General features: G+C 37.0%; 3 protein-coding genes across 6 annotated transcripts; all 3 read left to right on the forward strand.

The window, feature by feature from the left end:
* The first annotated feature begins 2,378 nt into the window (after nt 1–2,378).
* Nucleotides 2,379–8,853, forward strand: LOC126586759 (protein TIC 62, chloroplastic). 2 transcript variants are annotated; one of them, XM_050251701.1, is made up of 15 exons: nt 2,379–2,614; nt 3,518–3,635; nt 3,731–3,803; nt 3,886–3,922; nt 4,103–4,279; nt 4,873–4,954; nt 5,093–5,165; nt 5,260–5,370; nt 6,146–6,298; nt 6,600–6,832; nt 6,930–6,944; nt 7,214–7,411; nt 7,767–7,961; nt 8,399–8,485; nt 8,578–8,853. In XM_050251701.1, the coding sequence occupies exons 1-14, from the start codon at nt 2,440–2,442 to the stop codon at nt 8,454–8,456; spliced, it is 1,698 nt and encodes a 565-aa protein (XP_050107658.1). In that variant the 5' UTR covers nt 2,379–2,439; the 3' UTR covers nt 8,457–8,485; nt 8,578–8,853. The 2 variants fall into 2 exon arrangements, with proteins under 2 accessions (XP_050107658.1, XP_050107659.1); XM_050251702.1 differs by lacking the exon at nt 6,930–6,944.
* A 428-nt stretch (nt 8,854–9,281) lies between these two features.
* LOC126586761 (uncharacterized) lies at nt 9,282–12,136 on the forward strand. Its single transcript, XM_050251703.1, has 7 exons — nt 9,282–9,526; nt 9,602–9,698; nt 10,170–10,308; nt 11,203–11,285; nt 11,435–11,569; nt 11,651–11,755; nt 11,863–12,136. Exons 1-7 carry the CDS (start codon nt 9,441–9,443, stop codon nt 11,992–11,994), a joined length of 777 nt encoding a protein of 258 aa, XP_050107660.1. The 5' UTR covers nt 9,282–9,440; the 3' UTR covers nt 11,995–12,136.
* A 1,819-nt stretch (nt 12,137–13,955) lies between these two features.
* Nucleotides 13,956–18,471, forward strand: LOC126586619 (probable E3 ubiquitin-protein ligase ARI2). Of its 3 annotated transcripts, none has more exons than XM_050251526.1 (7): nt 13,956–14,900; nt 14,996–15,275; nt 15,531–16,011; nt 16,244–16,792; nt 16,901–17,058; nt 17,437–17,494; nt 17,979–18,127. In XM_050251526.1, exons 1-6 carry the CDS (start codon nt 14,670–14,672, stop codon nt 17,451–17,453), a joined length of 1,716 nt encoding a protein of 571 aa, XP_050107483.1. In that variant the 5' UTR covers nt 13,956–14,669; the 3' UTR covers nt 17,454–17,494; nt 17,979–18,127. The 3 variants fall into 3 exon arrangements, with proteins under 3 accessions (XP_050107483.1, XP_050107482.1, XP_050107481.1); XM_050251525.1 differs by lacking the exon at nt 17,437–17,494 and having other exon boundaries at nt 13,957–14,515; nt 14,868–14,900; nt 17,979–18,471; XM_050251524.1 differs by lacking the exon at nt 17,437–17,494 and having other exon boundaries at nt 13,957–14,900; nt 17,979–18,471.
* The last annotated feature ends 1,578 nt before the right edge of the window (nt 18,472–20,049 follow it).

Raw genomic sequence — 20,049 nt, forward strand, 5'->3', positions numbered from 1 at the left:
CAACCATATATCCTTTTCCAACAAACATCCCACCTTTGGTAAGTACAAATTTGTTAAATTCAAATACAAGTTTAAAGCCCTTAGCAATCTGAATAGGCCCATAAACCAAGTTCCTCTTTATTTCAAGAACATGTAGCACATTCAGCAAGGTCAGACTCTTTCTAGATGTGAATTTGAGTATTACTTTGCCTTTGTTTTCAACTGCAGATGAAGCAGACTTGCCCATATACAGCTTTTCTCAAAGGGTAGCATGATGATATTCAATGAACAGATTTCTGCCAGCGCTTAGTAGCACCAGTATCCATCAGTCATTCACTCACATTCGAGACCATATTGACCTCGGACACAACAGCAGCTAACTCTTCATCGATGATTGCCATGTTAGCATGGTTGTTGTTTCCGTTGGCATGATTTCCACCTTTACGATGATAACAATCTTGTGCCTTGTGACCAGATTTTCCACGCACATAGCAGACAAAATTAATCTTCTTCGGATTCTTGCCTTTAGGTGCAAAGGCAGATTGTACAAATTGCTTGGTTTTCAGAGCCTTATTCTTCATCGGCTTGGCCTTAGAGTTTCCTCCCTCAACATAATTTGCATTGGCTTCAATGGCAGTAAACCCACCAGAACGATTTGCCTTTCTATGGTCTTCTTCCACTCTTAGCCTCATAATCAGATCCTTCATATTCATCTCAAGACACTTGTGCTTGAGATAAATTTTGAAGTCATTCAAGTAAGTTGTTAACTTCTCGATTATTGCCCCAACTTGGAAATGCTAATTGATCTCACATCCTTCGGAGTGCAGTTCATAGATTAATTTCTGGATTTCTTCGACCTGAGAGACAACAGATTTTGAATCCACCATTGTATAATTGAGAAACTTACCTATAACAAATTTCTTTGAATCGGCATCGTCAATCTTATACTTTTTGTCCAAGGATTCCTACAACTCCTTTGCAGTCTTGCACAGAGAATAAATGTCATACAGATTGTCATCCAAACTATTCAGAATATAGTTCCTGTAACAAAACTTAGAATGATTCCAAACTTCCATTGCCATGACAGTCTCTTTTATCATTGGATTCTCATTAGACTTCGAAGCTTCTTCCTCGACAACATGAGCGAGATTCATGGTTGTCAGGAAAAACAACATCTTATGTTGCTATCTCTTGAAATCCAGCCCTTTGAATTTATTAGGCTTTTTAGAGTATTTCGGCAGCCATATTCATAGTCATTGATTGTTGATCCAATTTTTGTTTCAAGATTGTTGGATATATGTCACAATTTGTGACAAACTTATATATGCTAATAATAAATGCAAATAATTTTTTTACAAAATATAAACAGAATGCAATAATAATTAAGTAGATAAACAGAAGATTGAGGCTTGCGTATCACAATGTCCTTAAACAGAAATTTTGTCCCTACTCAGTGCTTGTAGTTCTACGGATGTCTGCTTCACCAGGATTCAACGATCAAGTTAGAATTCCAGCACCAGAAAACTTAACTTCTGGCAAATTTCTTTGTGGTTCTCTCAGTAAGAAGGCTTTTGATTGTAGAAAGAGAATTATGTTTTTTATGTGTGCTAAATGCCAGGCAGATGGATGTATATATAATATGATTATGCATGTTTGCAATAGGTATGAAGAAGGGATGCATTTGTTGGGAGAGAGGGGTGTTTGTTTTCTGCCTTCTTTCACCACACTTCAGTCTTCATCTGAAAGGATGAGTCTGTTTGTAAAAAAATAATTAATTAATTAAATTTGAAATTAATTAAAATTAATTAATTAAATCTGAAAATAAATAATTTAATAATTTAATTATATATTAATTATCAATTAATTAGTACACCCCAAAGCCCAACTCCAAGGATGAGCCCAATATTATTCTCCATGGTCTATCACTCCAATAACTTTGTATAAGGGACAAAGCCTTATAAAGTGAGGGGACCTTTTAGTGGTGAACAATGTGGGACAATGAAATTCTACTCAAAATTTCCAACATATCTATGGTCACGAATGACTCCCTGAAAGTCCCATTAGAAGTAAAAACAGAAGCAAGTGTAGCCAATTGGCAGCTGCGAAGCCACAATTTGTGGAGAGATTTTTTAGTATGCTGGAAATACAGTCTGATACACTAATTTTATAATACAAATAGTTGGATATCTAAAAAAAAAATTTAACCACTTGTATTATGACATTTGGTGTATCGAAAACACATACTTGATGTACCGTTTTGTGTTCCGATACTTAGAAAAATTTCTCCTATCTGTGACACAGGAAATTTGGCGCGGGGTCCATCATATCCATGGACTGTGGAGGGTGCCACATCTGCCAAACTCAAAAAGTTTCAAGAGATAATAAAACCTTTCATTTGCCTCCAATTGTTTAAAGCTCCGAGCTTTTGGTGAGCTTCTGAACACTTGAAACTCCACTGCGATGGAGGCTTGCTCTCTGCTTTCACCAAATGTGACCGCTATTCCCTCCTCTTTATCCCAAAGTAGGTTTGCAGAAAAACCCCTTCTGCGTGGCCAGATCCTCAAATTTTCCAATTCCAAGAGGTACCCAAATGCCAGGAAGCTTGGATTTCTTCATGTCAAAGCTCAAGCTTCAGGTATGTAATATTTCTTTTACTGTTTCGTTGAAATGGGTTTGTTATGCTTTTAATTTTGATTAATGATATGATGCCCCTTTTCTTTTGTTCTTCTGGAATTTTTTATCTTATTATGATTTTACTATTGTTTATTTGTTCTATGTATTTGTAAAAAAGTAGTGATGATATGATCCAATCCAACAATCAAAATGTGCTAAAATTTTACCTACTTCACCACCTGCGTCATGTTCCCTAATCCTCCTGCCACTGCTAGTTCTGCAGATATTTTGCGAGAGAGCAAACTAGACCTAGAAAATAAGCTACATTAAGGGATCGTTTGGGAGTGTTTCGGTAGAAGTGATTAAAAACGATTAAATGTATGTGTAGAGAAAGGAAATTTTGTTTTTATTAATGGTAGGAAGGGACTGATGTAGGAGCACTTTTAAGTTATCAAACAAAAGCAGGTGTCATTTGCATTTAGAGAGACGAAATTTCAATATAGTCTAGAAACCCTACACTTACGGTAAGATTTTGAGGCTTGTGTCACCAATGTCAACTAGTTTCTCCATTAACTTCGAATGCACCATTATAGTCTAGCACTTTGCACTAGCTTCCCATTTAGGATGTGAGGCGTACTTAAATTAGATATACTCTTGGAGATGTTATTTATGAATCAGTGCTTGTAAGAGTATATATGCTACTGGCTTGCATAAGCTGGCTACAGAATGGTGAGGAAATTATAAAGCATAAGGAAGTGCCTTAGAACGTATTCAACCTACTTCAAGTCACAATCTTATCTTACCTATATGTTAAAGAAAGTTAAGGGGCTTTTCCTCTGTTTAGGTGTGTGCTGAAATGGTAAATTGGTAATCACCGTAACTCCTTCCTAACCTATCTGTAACTGATTTGTACTGTTTTTACAAGGCACCACAAAGTTCAGCTCAGAGATAGTTGAGCCAGTTTCGGAAAAAGGAGATATTAAGGATGAGAATCTTGCATTTGTTGCCGGTGCTACTGGGAAAGTTGGCTCACGAACAGTAAGGTTATCATTTGCTGCTTGCTCTGCCTTCAGGTGATTTTCTTTTCCAACCTGAGACCTGTTTTATTAAATTTCTAAGCTTTCTTAGTGCGATTCAGGGAGCTTTTGAAACTTGGGTTCCAAGTCAGAGCTGGTGTCAGGAGTGCTCAGAGAGCACAAACTCTTGTGCAAGTACGAATTTGATTGGTGATACTATAACTTATGCACCACTTTCCTTAATCACATTTATACTGATAAATCAATTCATCTGCAGAGTGTTAAACAAATGAAGCTCGACGAAGGGATTCAGCGTAAGATTAAAGACTTTAGAACTATCAATTTCTTATTGCATTTGATTTCTATAAAATTTTCAGAGAAAAAAATAAGGAAAAGGTGAAAAAGAGGAGCGAGATAAAGTTTGGATAAAGAGATATTACCTTAACAATATTTGCTTATAGAAAATAACAGGTAGCTTTTGATTTTTAGCCCAGCTGTAGAAAAGCTTGAAATTGTGGAGTGTGACTTGGAGAAACCAGATCAGATTAGACCAGCATTGGGCAATGCGTCAGTGGTCTTGTGCTGCATCGGTGCCAGTGAGAAGGAGGTTTTTGATGTTACTGGACCATATCGAATTGACTATCTAGCTACCAAAAATCTTATTGAGGCAGGTAAGCAAGGGTTTTGACTGGTGGCGGGTACAATGTTACTTATATCTTTGCGTGATGTAACTATTTTGACTTTAGTCTTATTTATCTTGCTTGATTTGCAGACCTAAAAGAAGTTACAATGAAAACATTATGGCTTATTGCACTACCCTCCACACACACACCCTAGAGCCTTCTCTTTTTATTTTATTTTAATAGATTTGTGAATATTTTTAGTTTCCATTCCCATAAGTAGAACTCTTCAAACACCCAGGATCGAGAAAGTTTTCACTTTTATTTTTTTGGATTAGCAAAGCTTCTGAAGCATGTTACTCGAAAAAAAGCTTCTGAAGCATGTTTGGTATAACTTACAGTTATTCTAGGAAAGTATTCATCCAGTTTTGACTAGCGAGAACACGATGTTCTTTTTCTGCTTAGCCGTTTAGGTGATCTTTTGCAAGTACAAACAGTTATAGATGGGAGGAGTGCAAAGAAATGGTGCCAACTGATCTTTGTATTCAGAATATTTTCAAATCTTGACTGTCTATTCAGTTATGTTTTTTGAACTTTTAAGATAAAAAATGTGAAAATCTTGAGTATCTATCAATGATGTGCAGCAACTGCAGCAAAAGTTAACCACTTCATATTGCTTACATCTCTGGGAACGAACAAGATTGGATTTCCTGCAGCTATTTTAAAGTAAGTCTTCAGGCTCATGGTAGAAATTTGATATTATTATCATTTGTAGCTTGTCTATGTACTCGAAACTCTAGAGAAACAGCTTCCTTTTGTTTCTTTTTTGGGTGAACTCACTGAATTTTCTCTTCTTTTATAAAGCTTATTTTGGGGAGTCTTGATTTGGAAAAGAAAGGCAGAAGAAGCACTGATAGCCAGTGGACTTCCCTACACTGTGAGTATTCACAGCATTTGCTGCAGAAAAATCAATGAAATAGATAGGTTGTAAGTTGCTGGATCGTTGAGTTCTTATCTGCGGTCTTCTTCAGATAGTGAGACCAGGTGGAATGGAGCGGCCCACTGATGCTTACAAGGAAACTCATAATACTACCCTCTCAACGGAAGATACTTTATTTGGTGGTCAAGTTTCAAACCTCCAGGTATTCCTTCTGTAAAGATTACTTAATTGTGCACCATGCTGTGTCGTTTCTGTTTTCAGCACTAACTCATGAAAAATAATTAGAAACCAAAAGTAGTAACATCGGCCATATAGTCAGCTTATTCAAAACAAAATACAAAGCCTCTTTCTGAGGCTCAAACACCTGCGTTTTCTTTTTTCTTCTTTCTGAACAAGAATAATAATTTGGTCTCCCATGACTGAGTCAAATGCAACAGTTTTTCACTAGATAGTTTGGAAAGTGCATCAATTGTAATTTTGCGCCATATATATGTTTTCTTCTGCGGATGAAAAGACTTCACTTAGTTAAATCATTTTTCTGTACAAATGATAGGCTAATTACACTAAATTCATCTAAACTACGGGAAGGGGGCTCGAACTTAAGTGCAAAGGGTCAAGCACACTACCCTACCCAACTTGGCTAAACCCACATACCTTGTAAGTTCATTAGAAAGTATAAAATTGAACATCTGTATTTCACTTCTGTCCTACCTTTGATTGTATTAATGTATGTTCTTGTATAGAGACAGGCATGTTGGATTGCGTTTTATGTACTGTTAAAACTCAAATGTTTTTGTTGTTTTAACTGTCACATCAGTAGACTAGAGATAAATCAAATATTGTCCTGATCCTGGTGCTTTTGTTTTCGAAATAAAATTTCTACTCATGCTGTCCATAACTTAACATATATCTGAATTTTAGAGAAACTTGGAATTTATTGAACAACTGTAAAAGTATACTTCTATTTATCAATTCAGGTGGCAGAGTTACTGGCCTCTGCAGCCAAAAATCCCAGGCTTTCTTACTTCAAAGTAGTGGAAGTAATTGCGGAAACAACTGCTCCGTTGACTCCCTTGGAGGAACTCCTCGCAAAGATACCATCTCAATGTGCTTACACTTACACACCAAAGGTTTGTTTGTTCTTTCTTTTGCTAACATTTAGTAAGTAACTAAGGAAATCTTTAGTCCCTATTTTTCCTAAAAGGGCAGAAATGCATTTGAGTTTTATATGTGAGTCTTCAGCTGCCAAGTGAACCTTGGAGAGTTCCCTTATTGCTTCGTGTATTATCTAGCTTTCATTCTTTCACCTTTCCTCATAACAAATATTGTTACTCCTGAACATGAATATCTCTGTTCTTTTATTCAAACAAGTAGAAGTACTTTACCTTTTAACTGTCAGAGTGAAATTGACGCTCTCTATGGTGTCATCAGGAATCATCTGCGGCACCCACAGCTGATCCAGAGCTTTCTAAGAGTGCCAAACCACCAACATCTCCTACTACGTCGCCAAGCACCACGGATCTTGCCACCAAAGCGAGTGATACAGACACCACACCTGCAGAATCAGTAGCTACCCCTCCTCAGGAAGCTTCAAAACCCATCATAGAGACAGAAAGCATTCAGACAGAAAAGAAAGTTACAAGGGCTTCCTCGCCTTATGCTTCGTAAGCTCATAATATAGACACTGAAAACCTCACCTTATGCTTCGTAAGCTCATATTATAGGCACTGAAAATCTAATAATCTAACTTTCTTTTGACAGAACAACATTGCACTGGTACAAAACTATAGATCTTTCCACAGCTTTCCAGAGTCTGTTGTGGTCTCCATATATGTTAAATTTCAAGTCAATCCAATATCTTTAACCAGTTCTTATCTCTGTTATTATGAAATGTAACAACTTCTGCGAATGAGATAAAATCAGTCTCACAATAATTGCTAATAACAAGCCCTCTTTCACCTTACATTGTGTAAGCTACTTCCAATGCTTTCCTGTCACATCATAGATATGGGACAATTTCTGTATGATGATATGATTTTTTATAGTTATGAGGATTTGAAGCCACCTAGCTCTCCGAGCCCAACACCAAGTGCTCCCAAGAAAACGCCTTTGGATGCCTCAACTCCGGTAGAAGTTGTCACACAATCAAGTGGAGGTAATGATGTTCCAGAAGCTGAGACAAGCAGTGTTGCCGAAGAGGTTTCTCCCGGGGATTCACCTCATTATCATTCACCCTACCACGTGTAAGAATTTTCTCATATTTTTATTTTTGTATTCAAAATAAGTGTTTTTTGCTTCTTGCTACTTTGATCATTGTGCTCTTAAATTTGGTAAGTGCACAATCACTAATGCAATGATCTTGTAGGAAGTAACTACAAGAGTTTGTTGATTGAACAGATGTTTACCCTTCATATTATATAAGATTCGACTCAATGAATTATTGATTTCAAATATTATGTTAAATCCAGCTATTTTGTGTCAAATATTAGCCTTTCCTGTGAGTTATATTGTTCTGAGAAATAGGGATTGAACTTATTGTTGGTGTTTTATATATCCAAAGAAGAAAAAGGAACTTATTGTTGGCGTGCTATGTTTCAGATACGACGACTTCAAGCCCCCTTCATCACCATCTCCTACTCCTCCGATCGTATCAGTTTTCTCAGCACCAGCTGCAAACAATGGATCCCCAATCGATACCTCAAACAGCACAGGGCAACTTCCAGCAGAAAATAAACAAAGTGAGGAAGAGCAACATACCAAACCAAAGCCAAGACCGCAGTCACCTTTTTATATGTAAGCTTCTTCATGGTTGCACTTTTGTAGGTCAACGGGATTTCATAAGATTGTTTTTACTATAATAAGTACACAAGGAAGAAACGTATTTAAGGGCTCGTTTGGAAAATGGCTGAAAGAGTTTTTTGTAAAAAGTTTTTAGAACCAATTTTTAGTATAAATGCAAGTGAATTCTTGGAAAAGTACTTGAAGTGCTTCTTACAAGAAGCACATAATTGGTGTTTCTTGCAGGAAGCACTTTAAATGCTTAATGAACCCGGAAACATGTTTTCTAAAAGCGCTTTCAGTTATTGTGAAAACACTTCCAAACGAGTCCTTAGTCATGCTTCAGTGCCTCAGCGGGGAGTACAAACTAAAACTACAACATACTCCTAGCTTATATGACAGATTTTGGTTTAGGACAACTTTATGAACCCTTGAGGCTTATAAATGAACAGGTATGAGGAGCTAAAGCCTCCAACATCACCAATACCAGTACCGTCCCTAAAATCCTAGAAAGTATCACTGCCATCAATGTTTACGAGGTAGTGATCCCGAAACTCTTCATACTTTCCATCTTCTGAATGAACAAAAGCGGAGTATTTCTGGGTCGTGTGAAACTAAGCTGTCTGTGCAGGTTCACATATTCACGCAACTAAGCACTCCACCGTAACAGCAGCATTGGAACAAACGTGGACTTTGCATCAGGGTGTCGGCAAGTTTGTTTTAATGTTCATGAAGAGGAAGCAACTGAAATTGCGGGAGTATTATTCATGGATATTCGAATACCAACATTGTATATGTTACAGTTTTATCTCTTAAATGTTTCTTTTCTTCTTTCAGATTATGTACACAATATGCAAAACCCAAACAACCTAATCTGGTTTTAACAAATGAGTCCTATGTTTTTGTAGTTTTCAAAAGTTTGGTGAGTGTGACAAAGGGTGGGTCTATATGGTGGGCCCAAAGCCAGCCGAGCCAAACCAATCCGACTGGTTTGGTTTGGTTTTTAACATGACACAAGCGTAATTTTACATCGAACCAAACCATTCAGATCAAAGTCTAGTTTGATTTGCTTTCGCCTATATGAAAGCGCAGAATAGAATCAAACCAACTATTTTACTATTTTTCTTTTACACGAGACATGTTTTAGGATATTAGATTGCAAGTTTGTTACTTTGAAGAAATGTTAACGTTTAAATAATCAAATTGCGAGTTTGTTACTTTCATGAAATGTTGAATATGGTTAGGATATTAGAGTGTTACATGTGAAAGGGGCTAAAAGAAGAAAAGGGCTCAATCTGCTTCCTGTGAGCCCAAAAAGCAAATTTTCCAGCTCAGCCCAAAAACGGAAACATTCACTCCCCCAAAACATCCCCACACCAACCACCAAAACGAAAGAAGGAAGACTGGAGGGGCTTTTCAGGGTTTTCGGCCGGCGGGGAAGCTGCAACCGGCCAGAGTCTGAGTGGGAGGAGAAGTAAAACCCGAAACAGTGAAATGGGTACAAAGCAAGACCCGACCGGAACCCAGAGAAATGGCGTTGGGCCATCTACTGCTCTCGCCTACCTGGATCCCAAATACTGGTAATTTGTAATCTTCCTCTTTCCCTTTCTTTTTCTCAATCAAGTTCATAGTTCCATTGGTGTTGTTTGTTTCAGGGACGAACGATTCTCCTCTGAGGAGCACTACGAGTGGCTCAAGGACTACTCTCACTTCCGCCACCTCATCCAATCTCATATCACTCCCAATTCCTCTGTAACTTCACTCTCTCTCTCTCTCTCTCTCTCTCTCTCTATATATATATATATATATATATGTGTGTGTGTATTTCTTGGACATGTATCTTTTCTAGCTTAGTAACCGGCAATTATGTCTGGGTCTGGAGTATATTATGCTAGGAAGATGCATAGAGAGAATTGGTTGAATTGATTGATTGGTTATTCGAATCGGGTTGAGTTAAAGTTATGAATGTTATGATATAGATGGATAGTTTAACACTTTATGTGGGAATTGTACAGACTGTTATTTCTTGCAGAATATCGCCTATTTCATTTGCCTCAATTGTCCTGAGCTCCTGTTATGCAAATCTTTTCGAATGAACAAAAATTGTCGATTCATTTGCATCGACCTTATTTTTATACTTAAATAAGAATATGCATCATGTTTATTGGTTACATTTAGAAGGGTCGGATAAAGCAGTGGTGATGAGCAATGACTATAATGCAGGTGTTGGAGCTGGGTTGTGGAAACTCACACTTGTCCGAAGAGTTGTATAAAGATGGGGTTACGGAAATAACTTGCATTGATCTGTCCGCTGTTGCCGTAGAGAACATGCAGAAGAAGTTACAGTCTAAGGGTTTTAAAGGTGTGCTGTTTGAACTTTGATATTCTACAAACCATACACACTAGAATTATCTGCTTGTATACTGATCCTAAGACCCTACCTATTACTTTTCCCCGTGTTTCAATTGTGCTAAAGTGATTTGCGTTCAAGGAAGACCCTACCTATTACTTTTCCCCGTGTTTCAATTGTGCTAAAGTGATTTGCGTTCAAGGTTTTTGATGATTTTCTAAATTTACAGAAAGAGGAGTTTTTGGTCCAAGTTGTTTATAGTTAATGATTGGAATTTGATTATGAATAATTAATCACTCTATACAAGCAGCATCAAAGGTAAAAACTGGTATTGTAAAATTTGTGAATATATTATACCTGATATATATACTGTGCATGTACTTGTATACCTCAGTACGTCTGTTTATTTATTTTCTGATAAGAGATATGCTACGGTGTGCGTTCGACCTTAGAAATAACTTTCTGACAATATGTAATGGCTAAACGGTGAATGTGAATAGTAGTCAGGGCTTGGAACAATTAGTATTCATTACTTACAAACTCTTTATGAGGACAAATGAAAATCTGTCAATTATCTGTTTTGTTTTTTGAGGTAATGGAGAGACAGCAGAATCGAAATTGTTCGCTGCTACTTTAAACTGCGTAATCTGGATTGAATCTTGTCTTTTGGGAGGACATTGGTATGCTATCTCCTCAATGATTTTCGGTGCTCCTGTTCCTAATTAAAAGTTTTTTCTCATCCTCAAGCATAATGAACAATGGACTTCTTTGTCTCTCCGTTGCAGTTTTTCTTGTTTCCTTGGAGCTCATTATTAAATTCCTTCAATTGAACTGATTCTCGGAACACAGTCGATTTGCATTAGAGAGAAAATCTTATTTATCTTTTCCAATATTCTTTATTATCAGAAATAAAAGTTCTGGAAGCTGACATGCTAGACCTGCCTTTTAGCAACGAGTGTTTTGACGTTGTTATTGAGAAAGGAACCATGGTAAATTTACTATTTAATATGGTTTTCCTCAAGTTTTGTCCAATTTCAAGTTATCAGTTATTACTATGATCAATATAATTGTGATTTTTTCCACCACCTAAACCTTAAGTGGGAAGGGTATAATGCTTAATCTATTTTTGATTATGAAGGAGGTACTGTTCGTTGATAGCGGTGACCCGTGGAATCCACGACCTGCAACAGTAACCAAGGTCATGAAAATGCTTGAGGGTGTTCATAGGGTTCTGAAACCAGATGGCATTTACATCTCAATTTCTTTTGGACAGGTAATATACCTATGTAGTAAGTTCATAATACTTTTCCAAGTTAGAAAACCTATTGTTCTTATTTGGATTGTTGTCCCGCAGCCACATTTCAGGCGCCCTTTTTTCGATGCTCCACAATTTACCTGGTCTGTGGAGTGGAGTACCTTTGGTGATGGATTTCATTACTTCTTCTATACATTGAAGAAGGTCAGTCCAGAATCCAGATACTGTTTTGTGTGCTCGTCGAGGCTTATATCAACCTTTTCCCTTGCAGAATCGACCATTATGTGATTAACAGTACATTAATGTTTCAGGGAAGAAGATCATTGGATGATAAAGGATCTAGTAAAGAGAAGTTAGAGACTCCGTCTATTTGTCTTTTTCAAGATGAGTTAGAGGGCGAAGATTATCTTTTTCGAACCAACATTGATGAACTCAATAGTTAGACGAACTGATTGTACCTTGTATTCATTATTTTCCTGGTGTAACATTCATTTGATTGCATCTCAAAGCCGAGTTAAAACTAATTATATAACACATTTAACCTGTAAACGTGCGTTATTTATACGAAATTTGTGTTTCCTTTTCTTCTCTGTGCCTGATTTGGATTTTTTTTCGGTGCAATTAACTACTCAAAGGTCTTGTGTTTTCATTTGAATAACTAAATTGTATAATTATTAGAGGAGACGGGCCAAAAGGTCCACTTCCAACAACAGAGATGATGTCTCCAAATTCATAATTATCACATGCACAATTCGGATCACAAAAAGGTGGGATATTTCAACGTAAACAGCAATGTAATTGGCTGTGGTTCCTTGAATAGTAGTTTGGGGAGTTGTATCTCTACTCTTGAATCACATCATAAGTATTCCATGAACAGAGTGCAGCCCAAGCAAGGAAGGCTCCTTTTGCTTGACTCTTGGGATTGTGCTGGGCAGTCGATGACGATTAAAAACAATAATTAGAGCCAACACAACCAGGAATTTTCATGAGGGTGGGTTATGATATACGTTTTTCCTTGTATTGTGTGCGGGCGGCTGATTGGTGTTGTCTTGGAAACAGTTACTCTAGACCTGGCATTTTGGACCCGATCCGTTAATATTAGTATTTGAATGGATGCTTAACGGGTCAGGTCGCTAACGGATGAACCCGTTAAATAACGGGTTAATTTGGGTCAACCCGTTAGCACCCGTTAGTTGATGATGTTTTAGTAATTTCAGTAAAATCTTAACAACAAAAAATAAACTCTATGGAAAAAAAAAATAATTATAATTGTTAACGGGTGAAACTGGTGATCCGTTAGTTTTACAGGTTGAATTTGAGTGACTCATTAACTTAACGGTTCGGATTGAACCCCGACCCGTTTACCGGTCTACTCTAGAGGAAAGGCTTGAACCCTCGGCCTTGTGCTTAACAGCCACACTCGAACCAACTGAGCTACTCCAGCTGCTTGCTCTCAATTTCAAAACAGTTTTTCTTGTAATAAAATGCTTTAAATAGTTATATTGATGGCCAGTTCGGAGCCCCGATTCTGTATTTGGTATTTACAATATTAGTCGAACATACTATCGAAGAAGGAGCAATCGGTAATTTGCTGGAAATCATAACATAATACCTGGTTTAATCATAATGTCTCAAGTTCAAATATGTCGTGAGTTAGATTCAACAATATTATAATGGTCTTATTATTGATTTAGCCCAAATTCCCAATCCCGATAAAAACAAGAATAAGCTTAAGGCCATAAATATCATCAACTTTTTATGTGTGATTATAAATTACCTGACGAACATAGTGTATTGATGTTTACGGATTCTAATAACTAGTAAGATGGTAGTGAGTAGTGATGAGTTTATTTTTTTATTTTTTGAATAAAGTAGATTAGTATTTTTAGTAGCGATGTTGAGACACTCAAAAATCATTCGATGTATATGATACCTTATTAATTAGTCGAGTAGAAATAAGAATAACAAATTTAATACAACGCACTAAAAGAAATTGTTATACACTCTCATAATAACTATTATGCACACTTTTTTTATTATCTTTTTCACTGATTCCAATTCAAAATGACTCTTCGCAATTGATATCAAACTCTTATTAACTCACTACACGATTTAGCTCAATTTTACTCTCAATATTATCGTGTACAATAAAAAATTATTCGTAAAATATGGTAAAGGATAAAAACAAAACAAAATCCATTAAATTAGTTGTTTGCTAACATTTCAAGTACCTTTTTTTGTTTGTGATCAAACTCTTAGAAATGAGGCTACTTACTATTACGATGTAATGATATTTTTCTTCATCTGTAAATGAGAAGTTTTAAGTTTGATTATTGTCAAGAAAAAGTTAAACTAGAGTATTACTACCTCATTCCCTCAACGTAAAAAAAAAAAAAGAACGCTGGGCAGAGTGGGAGTGAGAGACAAGCATAAACCAAAGAGGCCTCCTCCGTCTCATAATAGTTTTCCCTAATACTCTCTCGCATTGAGACGTTCCAGTTGAGTTTCTTCGCAGCCCAACCGCTCCAGACTCGCACCCAAAATCCACCACTTCTACTAGATCCATCTCTCCACTTCCCCTACCAGCTCAAACGACGCCGTCCAGCTCCTCCATCCCCCTCACCAAACCCTCGTCTTCCAAATTCAATCCCAATCCCAAAATTCAATCAATCCTTTCAATCTATCTTCTCTCTTGGGAAGAAACCCCCAATTCGTCCCTACGTGAATTCCTTACATGCGCGTACTGCCTGTTCGTTTCGATTGCAATTAAAAAAAAAAATCATTTTTTTCTGAATTTTTTTGTTAAAGTTTCGATTTTTTTGTTTGGGGGGAGATAAATAATCCATGGAGGATTGCTTGGTCAGCGACGAGGAGTACTATTACTCCGATCAGGACTCTCTCGACGTCATCGAGAACGAAGACTGTGATCTTCAGTGGATTCCCCCCAAGGGCGCCACTACTAAGGTTTTCTGATTGTTTTCTGGGGTTTTCAGCTCTTTCCAGCAATCAATAGGAGTTGAATTTCAATTATTTATTTACCGTAATTTTTTATGGGTTTTCATGGTATTAATAAAATCTGTGTATATTTTGCTTGTTTTGTTTGTTTGCGTGCATATATATGTTGTTTGTTTCAATTCGGAAAGACCTAACTTTTTGGTGTATTGGAATTTGGGTTGCTTTTCACTCTCTTAATAACTTTCGCATTTTTTTCGACATTTTGTATCATTATTGCTGTTGGGTATTTCTTTCAAATAAGTTTTGGCTCTGTTGTTCTGTACTTATTTGGGAGTTTGATGGTGTTTCTGTACTGTTGCAGGTGATTACCAAAGAATCTCTTTTAACTGCACAGGTAGGGAAAGAATAGTTCTCACTGCTTTGCTATAAATCCTCGCTAATATGTGTTACGGTTTAAGATAATGTTTCAATGGGGTTGTGTTTATGCAGAAGGAGGATTTGCGCAGGGTGATGGACATGCTATTCCTTAGGGAACACCATGCCAGGACTTTACTTATTCATCATCGCTGGGATGTTGATAGGCTTTTTGCAGTGTATGTAGATAAGGGAAAATCTTGGTTGTTTGCTGAAGCAGGTGTAACTGTCGTTGAGCATCACGATCTTGATCCATCACCTCCCAATTCACCACTAATGTGTGCTATTTGTATAGAAGATGTTCCTAGTAATGAGACGACAAAAATGGATTGCGGACATTGCTTTTGCAACACTTGTAAGTATTGTACCTGTCTTTTGCATTTTTGAATGTTACCATGTTTATTCTGTTGTGGTTTTGTACGATTATTAGTATGCGGTTCATCGAATGGTATTTTTGGATTTATTCTTCATCCTGTATTTGTGTATATATATATATGTAGTAATATGTGCATGCTTAGGTCTCTTATTCCATGTGCTTTCTTATTCCATGTGCTTTGTTTTTCTATCATATAGCAACTGTCATAAATTTAACATTCTCTATCTTATTTAGGTTGGACAGAGCATTTCGTCGTAAAGATAAATGAGGGTCAAAGTAAGCGCATTAGGTGCATGGCTCACAAATGCAATGCCATTTGTGATGAAGCCGTTGTCAGAAATCTAGTCAGTAAGAGGCATCCCCATCTTGCTGAAAAATTTGACCGTTTTCTTCTTGAGTCATATATTGAAGACAATAAAAGGGTTAAGTGGTGCCCAAGCACTCCTCATTGTGGGAATGCAATACGCGTTGAGGATGATCAGTTTTGTGAGATAGAATGTTCATGTGGTCTACAATTTTGTTTCAGTTGTTTATCACAAGCTCATTCACCTTGTTCATGTTTAATGTGGGAGCTTTGGGCCAAGAAGTGCCGAGATGAATCAGAGACAGTTAATTGGATCACAGTTCATACAAAACCTTGTCCTAAATGTCACAAACCCGTGGAGAAGAATGGTGGCTGCAACCTTGTGAGCTGTATCTGTGGACAAGCATTTTGGTGAGGGTTCTTTCTTCTTTTTTCCCCTTCCTCTTGCTCCCTTCAATTGATGTACTTGTATTATCGTTTGTTTCTTGTACTTTTAACGTTCTTTGTAACTTGATGCATGCCCTTGCCATTACAGGCTTGACAAACTTAAAAATGAGCAAAGATTTGCATTATAGTTTTGATATCTTTTGACTGCTTTTGGAGGTATGAAACTGATTTGTACTTTCTTTACACTGGATGCCAGTTGGCTATGTGGTGGAGCGACTGGTCGAAACCATACATGGTCAAGTATTGCAGGTCATAGCTGTGGTCGGTACAAAGAAGACAAAGAAAAAAATGCTGAGAGGGCAAAGCGGGATCTTTACCGGTATATGCACTATCATAACCGGTACAAAGCTCATACTGATTCCTTTAAGCTTGAAAGTAACTTGGAGGAGAGTATACAAAAGAAGGTGTCAATTTCAGAGGAGAAGGATTCGAATCTCAGAGATTTTAGTTGGGTAAACAATGGACTCTCCAGACTTTTCAGATCAAGGAGGGTTCTTTCATATTCGTACCCATTTGCTTTTTATATGTTTGGAGAAGAGCTGTTTAAGGATGAGATGACAAAGGAGGAAAGGGAAATAAAACAAAATTTGTTTGAGGACCAGCAGCAGCAACTTGAGGAAAATGTTGAGAAATTATCCAAGTGTTTGGAGTCGCCTTTTGATCAGTATAGTGAGAATGAAGTTATGGATATAAGGATGCAAGTGATCAATCTCTCAGCAGTTACAGATACCCTATGTCAGAAAATGTGAGTGCCTGAAAATATCTCGATATAACTCTCTACAACATGTAGTTATTAATGTATTTGTGTATATATGTGATGCTCATCTACACATGTTATTTAAACTGTATGCAGGTATGACTGTATTGAGACTGATTTATTGGGCTCTCTACAACTTGGTATCCACAACATAGCTCCTTACAAGTCAAAGGGCATTGAGAAGGCATCAGACCTTCCCGTTAGTTGGGTCAATAATGCTGATAAAGGTCCAGCGTTGCATTGCGGCACAAGCGGTAAAGTCGATTCCATGAATCCTTCTGCCTCCCTTGATGTCCTAATTAACAAAAAAGAATCAAAAGTATGGTATTCAAACATCTAAGCATTATTGAGTGTAGTTGAACCTATCAACTTTTTATGTATCATTATTGTGGTATACTCAGGAGCCGGATTGCATGCTGAAATTTTGTTATAAATATTATGATATTTAACAATGATAGGTTATATATTTGACTATGCCTCATCTTACTTATGTTTTTACAATACAACTTAAGCATGTATCTTCATCTGCCGATAGTGTTTTTGGTATGTCTAGCTATAGCTTAAAAATATATAGTCTTCCCTTATTTTCAATGGTTATTTGTTAGCTTATGATCAGTTTTTTTGCTGCTTAGGTAATGTTTTAACCTGAAGTTGATATCAAAAATTGAAGGCTTTTTTGCTTCTTCTGTGGTCAGCTTCTTTCACCTTTCTTGTAGTTGTATAGATTATTGAGAAACTTATATCTGATTGGTATCCCGGTAGAAAGATAAGAAACTTGGACCTTTCTTTTACAATGTCTAGTGGCTATCACATATTTCCTATGTCTTTTTATCAGTCTAGTAGCTCTTCCAACTAGCAACGCATCGTATCTTCTTGGCATTGTGATTTTGTATTTTCCATTGGATAGACTGTACTTGTAAAACCCTGGTCTGCAGCAGTCATATGACTAATTTTTCCGATGAACAAAAGCAATGTAATGTAGTTATATTATTTGTTCTTGGTAGTTAAAAGAAATTTGTTGGGGGTGCAAACCATCGACATTTCTTTGCTTTCCTGTCATGTTCAGTTTAAAGAAGAATTTCATAATATCGTGTCTTGTATAGGACATGATGGACGCAAAATAGAAAACTCAGGCTAACATGTCTAAGATTTTACTGATACACTTGTAATGCAGGAGGATCGACAGAACTGGAACAACCTTCAGGTTTTGGAAGTTCAGATGAGAGTGGATGCTCTTCTCGGAAGCGTGCTAGGAAGGAGGGTCTTGGAGGTGGTTTTGATCTAAACTTGCCAGCAGAGGTTGACAGATCTGATTCATGAAAGTCGCGCGCTTCCTACAGAAAAAAGGTGTACAGTCTCTAACGTAAGACCCTATTTTTCTATGATGGTATTATCATTATTAAACACATAAGCACTCTAAGTTCTAAGCTCCCAAGTGCTCTGAGTTTTCCCATTCTTATCCTTTTTGCTTCCATCTGTTTCTCGTGGAAGAGAAATTCGGAGATCCTTGTATCTAGATCCATTTCCTTTTCGAAAATGCGTATTTTGTAGATAAAGTTATGGGGGTGCTTTTCGGGGGAGCTAAAATGTAAATTTTCCAACTGAATCATGAGCTATTCTTAAGTTATCTTGGGATAAAATTCAAAATTTTTGGAGACTGGAAATAATCTAACTCGTATAATTTTTTTTTTAGGACGTCGGTTTCTTGTATTTCTTGCTTTGCTTGTTTTTTTGTGTGCAAGTAATGAAAAGTCGATAAAAGGAATGATTCTACATTCATGTAATTGAACTGAAAACCTACACACTATTTGCATTCGGTGGCAACCCAGCCTACTCAAATCCAACACTCACTTTGGATCAAGTGTTTTATAAGGTAAGCATACATGGTGTAAATTCATAGCCCGAATTAGAAGTCGGGCAGGCAAATACGGGTCGGAGAGTTTCCAACCCGAACAGACTACGTAGATATCTATACATGTGTATTCATTTACAGTGTATCACTATTATCGGTTGCACTTCAGGTTTATATTAGATTTTTCAACTTCATTTCGAGGGGAAGTTTTTCAGCATCGAACTTACGGTCATGTGGTATTGGCAATCCGCTCATGTTGAAACGCATGTATATCGGTGACTCCTAACTCAAATTTTTTGTTTTATCAATACTACACCTGTATATCGTTGACTCCTAACTCAAATTATTGACCCCTTCTCCCGTATTATAATAATACGTTAATTGGTGACTCTGTGTGACCGTGGCCGGCAAAACATGGCATGAAGATTGTGTTTAAGAAGCTCCAAAATCATGGGGGAAGAGGCATAAAATTGGATCCGTACAAGTCCCTCAATTTAGAAAATCAAGGAAATTTGAAATTTTGTCCAAGGGGAAAAATTTTGTAAGTAATTTATAATTTAAAAGAATGAAGATAGCTATACTTAGACCATCTTCAATGGTTGGGTTAAAAATCAAATATTTTAGTCCGGAAAATTTAACTTTTAGTCCAAAAACAGTTTTTCTGCTCCAATCGTTCTACCTTAAAATTTTAGTCCGGGTTTATTAAAGAATGAACTTAGGTTTTTTTTTGTTAAATTAAATTTTAAAAAAAATGTAGACTATCGTAAATTAATTTTATGAACATTTTAATATAAAAAATTTTAAATTCCGATAAATATTGAAAAATTTAAATTCCGATTTCTGGGCTAAATTTTGGGGGGAATCTGGCATTGGTTTAGCATTTAGCATTTAACCCAAAATTTCCCCTGGGGTTGGAGTGGGTTTTGGGGGGGGGGGGAAGAATTTGGGGGGTAATTTGGCTTTTAGCCCACTATTGGAGTTGGTCTTAGCACTAGAAAGGTCGTACCCAGTGCACAAGGCTCCCGCTTTACGCAGGGTCTGGGAGAGGTGAATGTCGGCTAGCCTTACCCCCATTTATGGAGAGGCTGCTCCCAAGGTCTTAGCACTCATTAATTAAAAGTAAATAAATTTTTGTTTTTAACAAAAGATATTATCTATACTAAGGGGTAGAGAATTTAAAAGTAAATAATTGAATCAACTAGGATCAAACCATGTCAAGTGACTCAACATCCTCTTCCATCCTTCCAGACTCTATCCTCCAACCTTTTTTTTAATTTTAAAAAGGGGTCCACTTTTTCGGGGGTTGAGAAGACTCACAGAGGCATTTCAGCCTCTCGCTGGCCACCATATTGTGATTCACCAGGATGTACCGTGTGAAATACGAGCCTAAAAT

Source organism: Malus sylvestris, chromosome 10 (genome assembly GCF_916048215.2).
Source record: "Malus sylvestris chromosome 10, drMalSylv7.2, whole genome shotgun sequence".
Taxonomy (NCBI): Eukaryota; Viridiplantae; Streptophyta; class Magnoliopsida; order Rosales; family Rosaceae; genus Malus; species Malus sylvestris.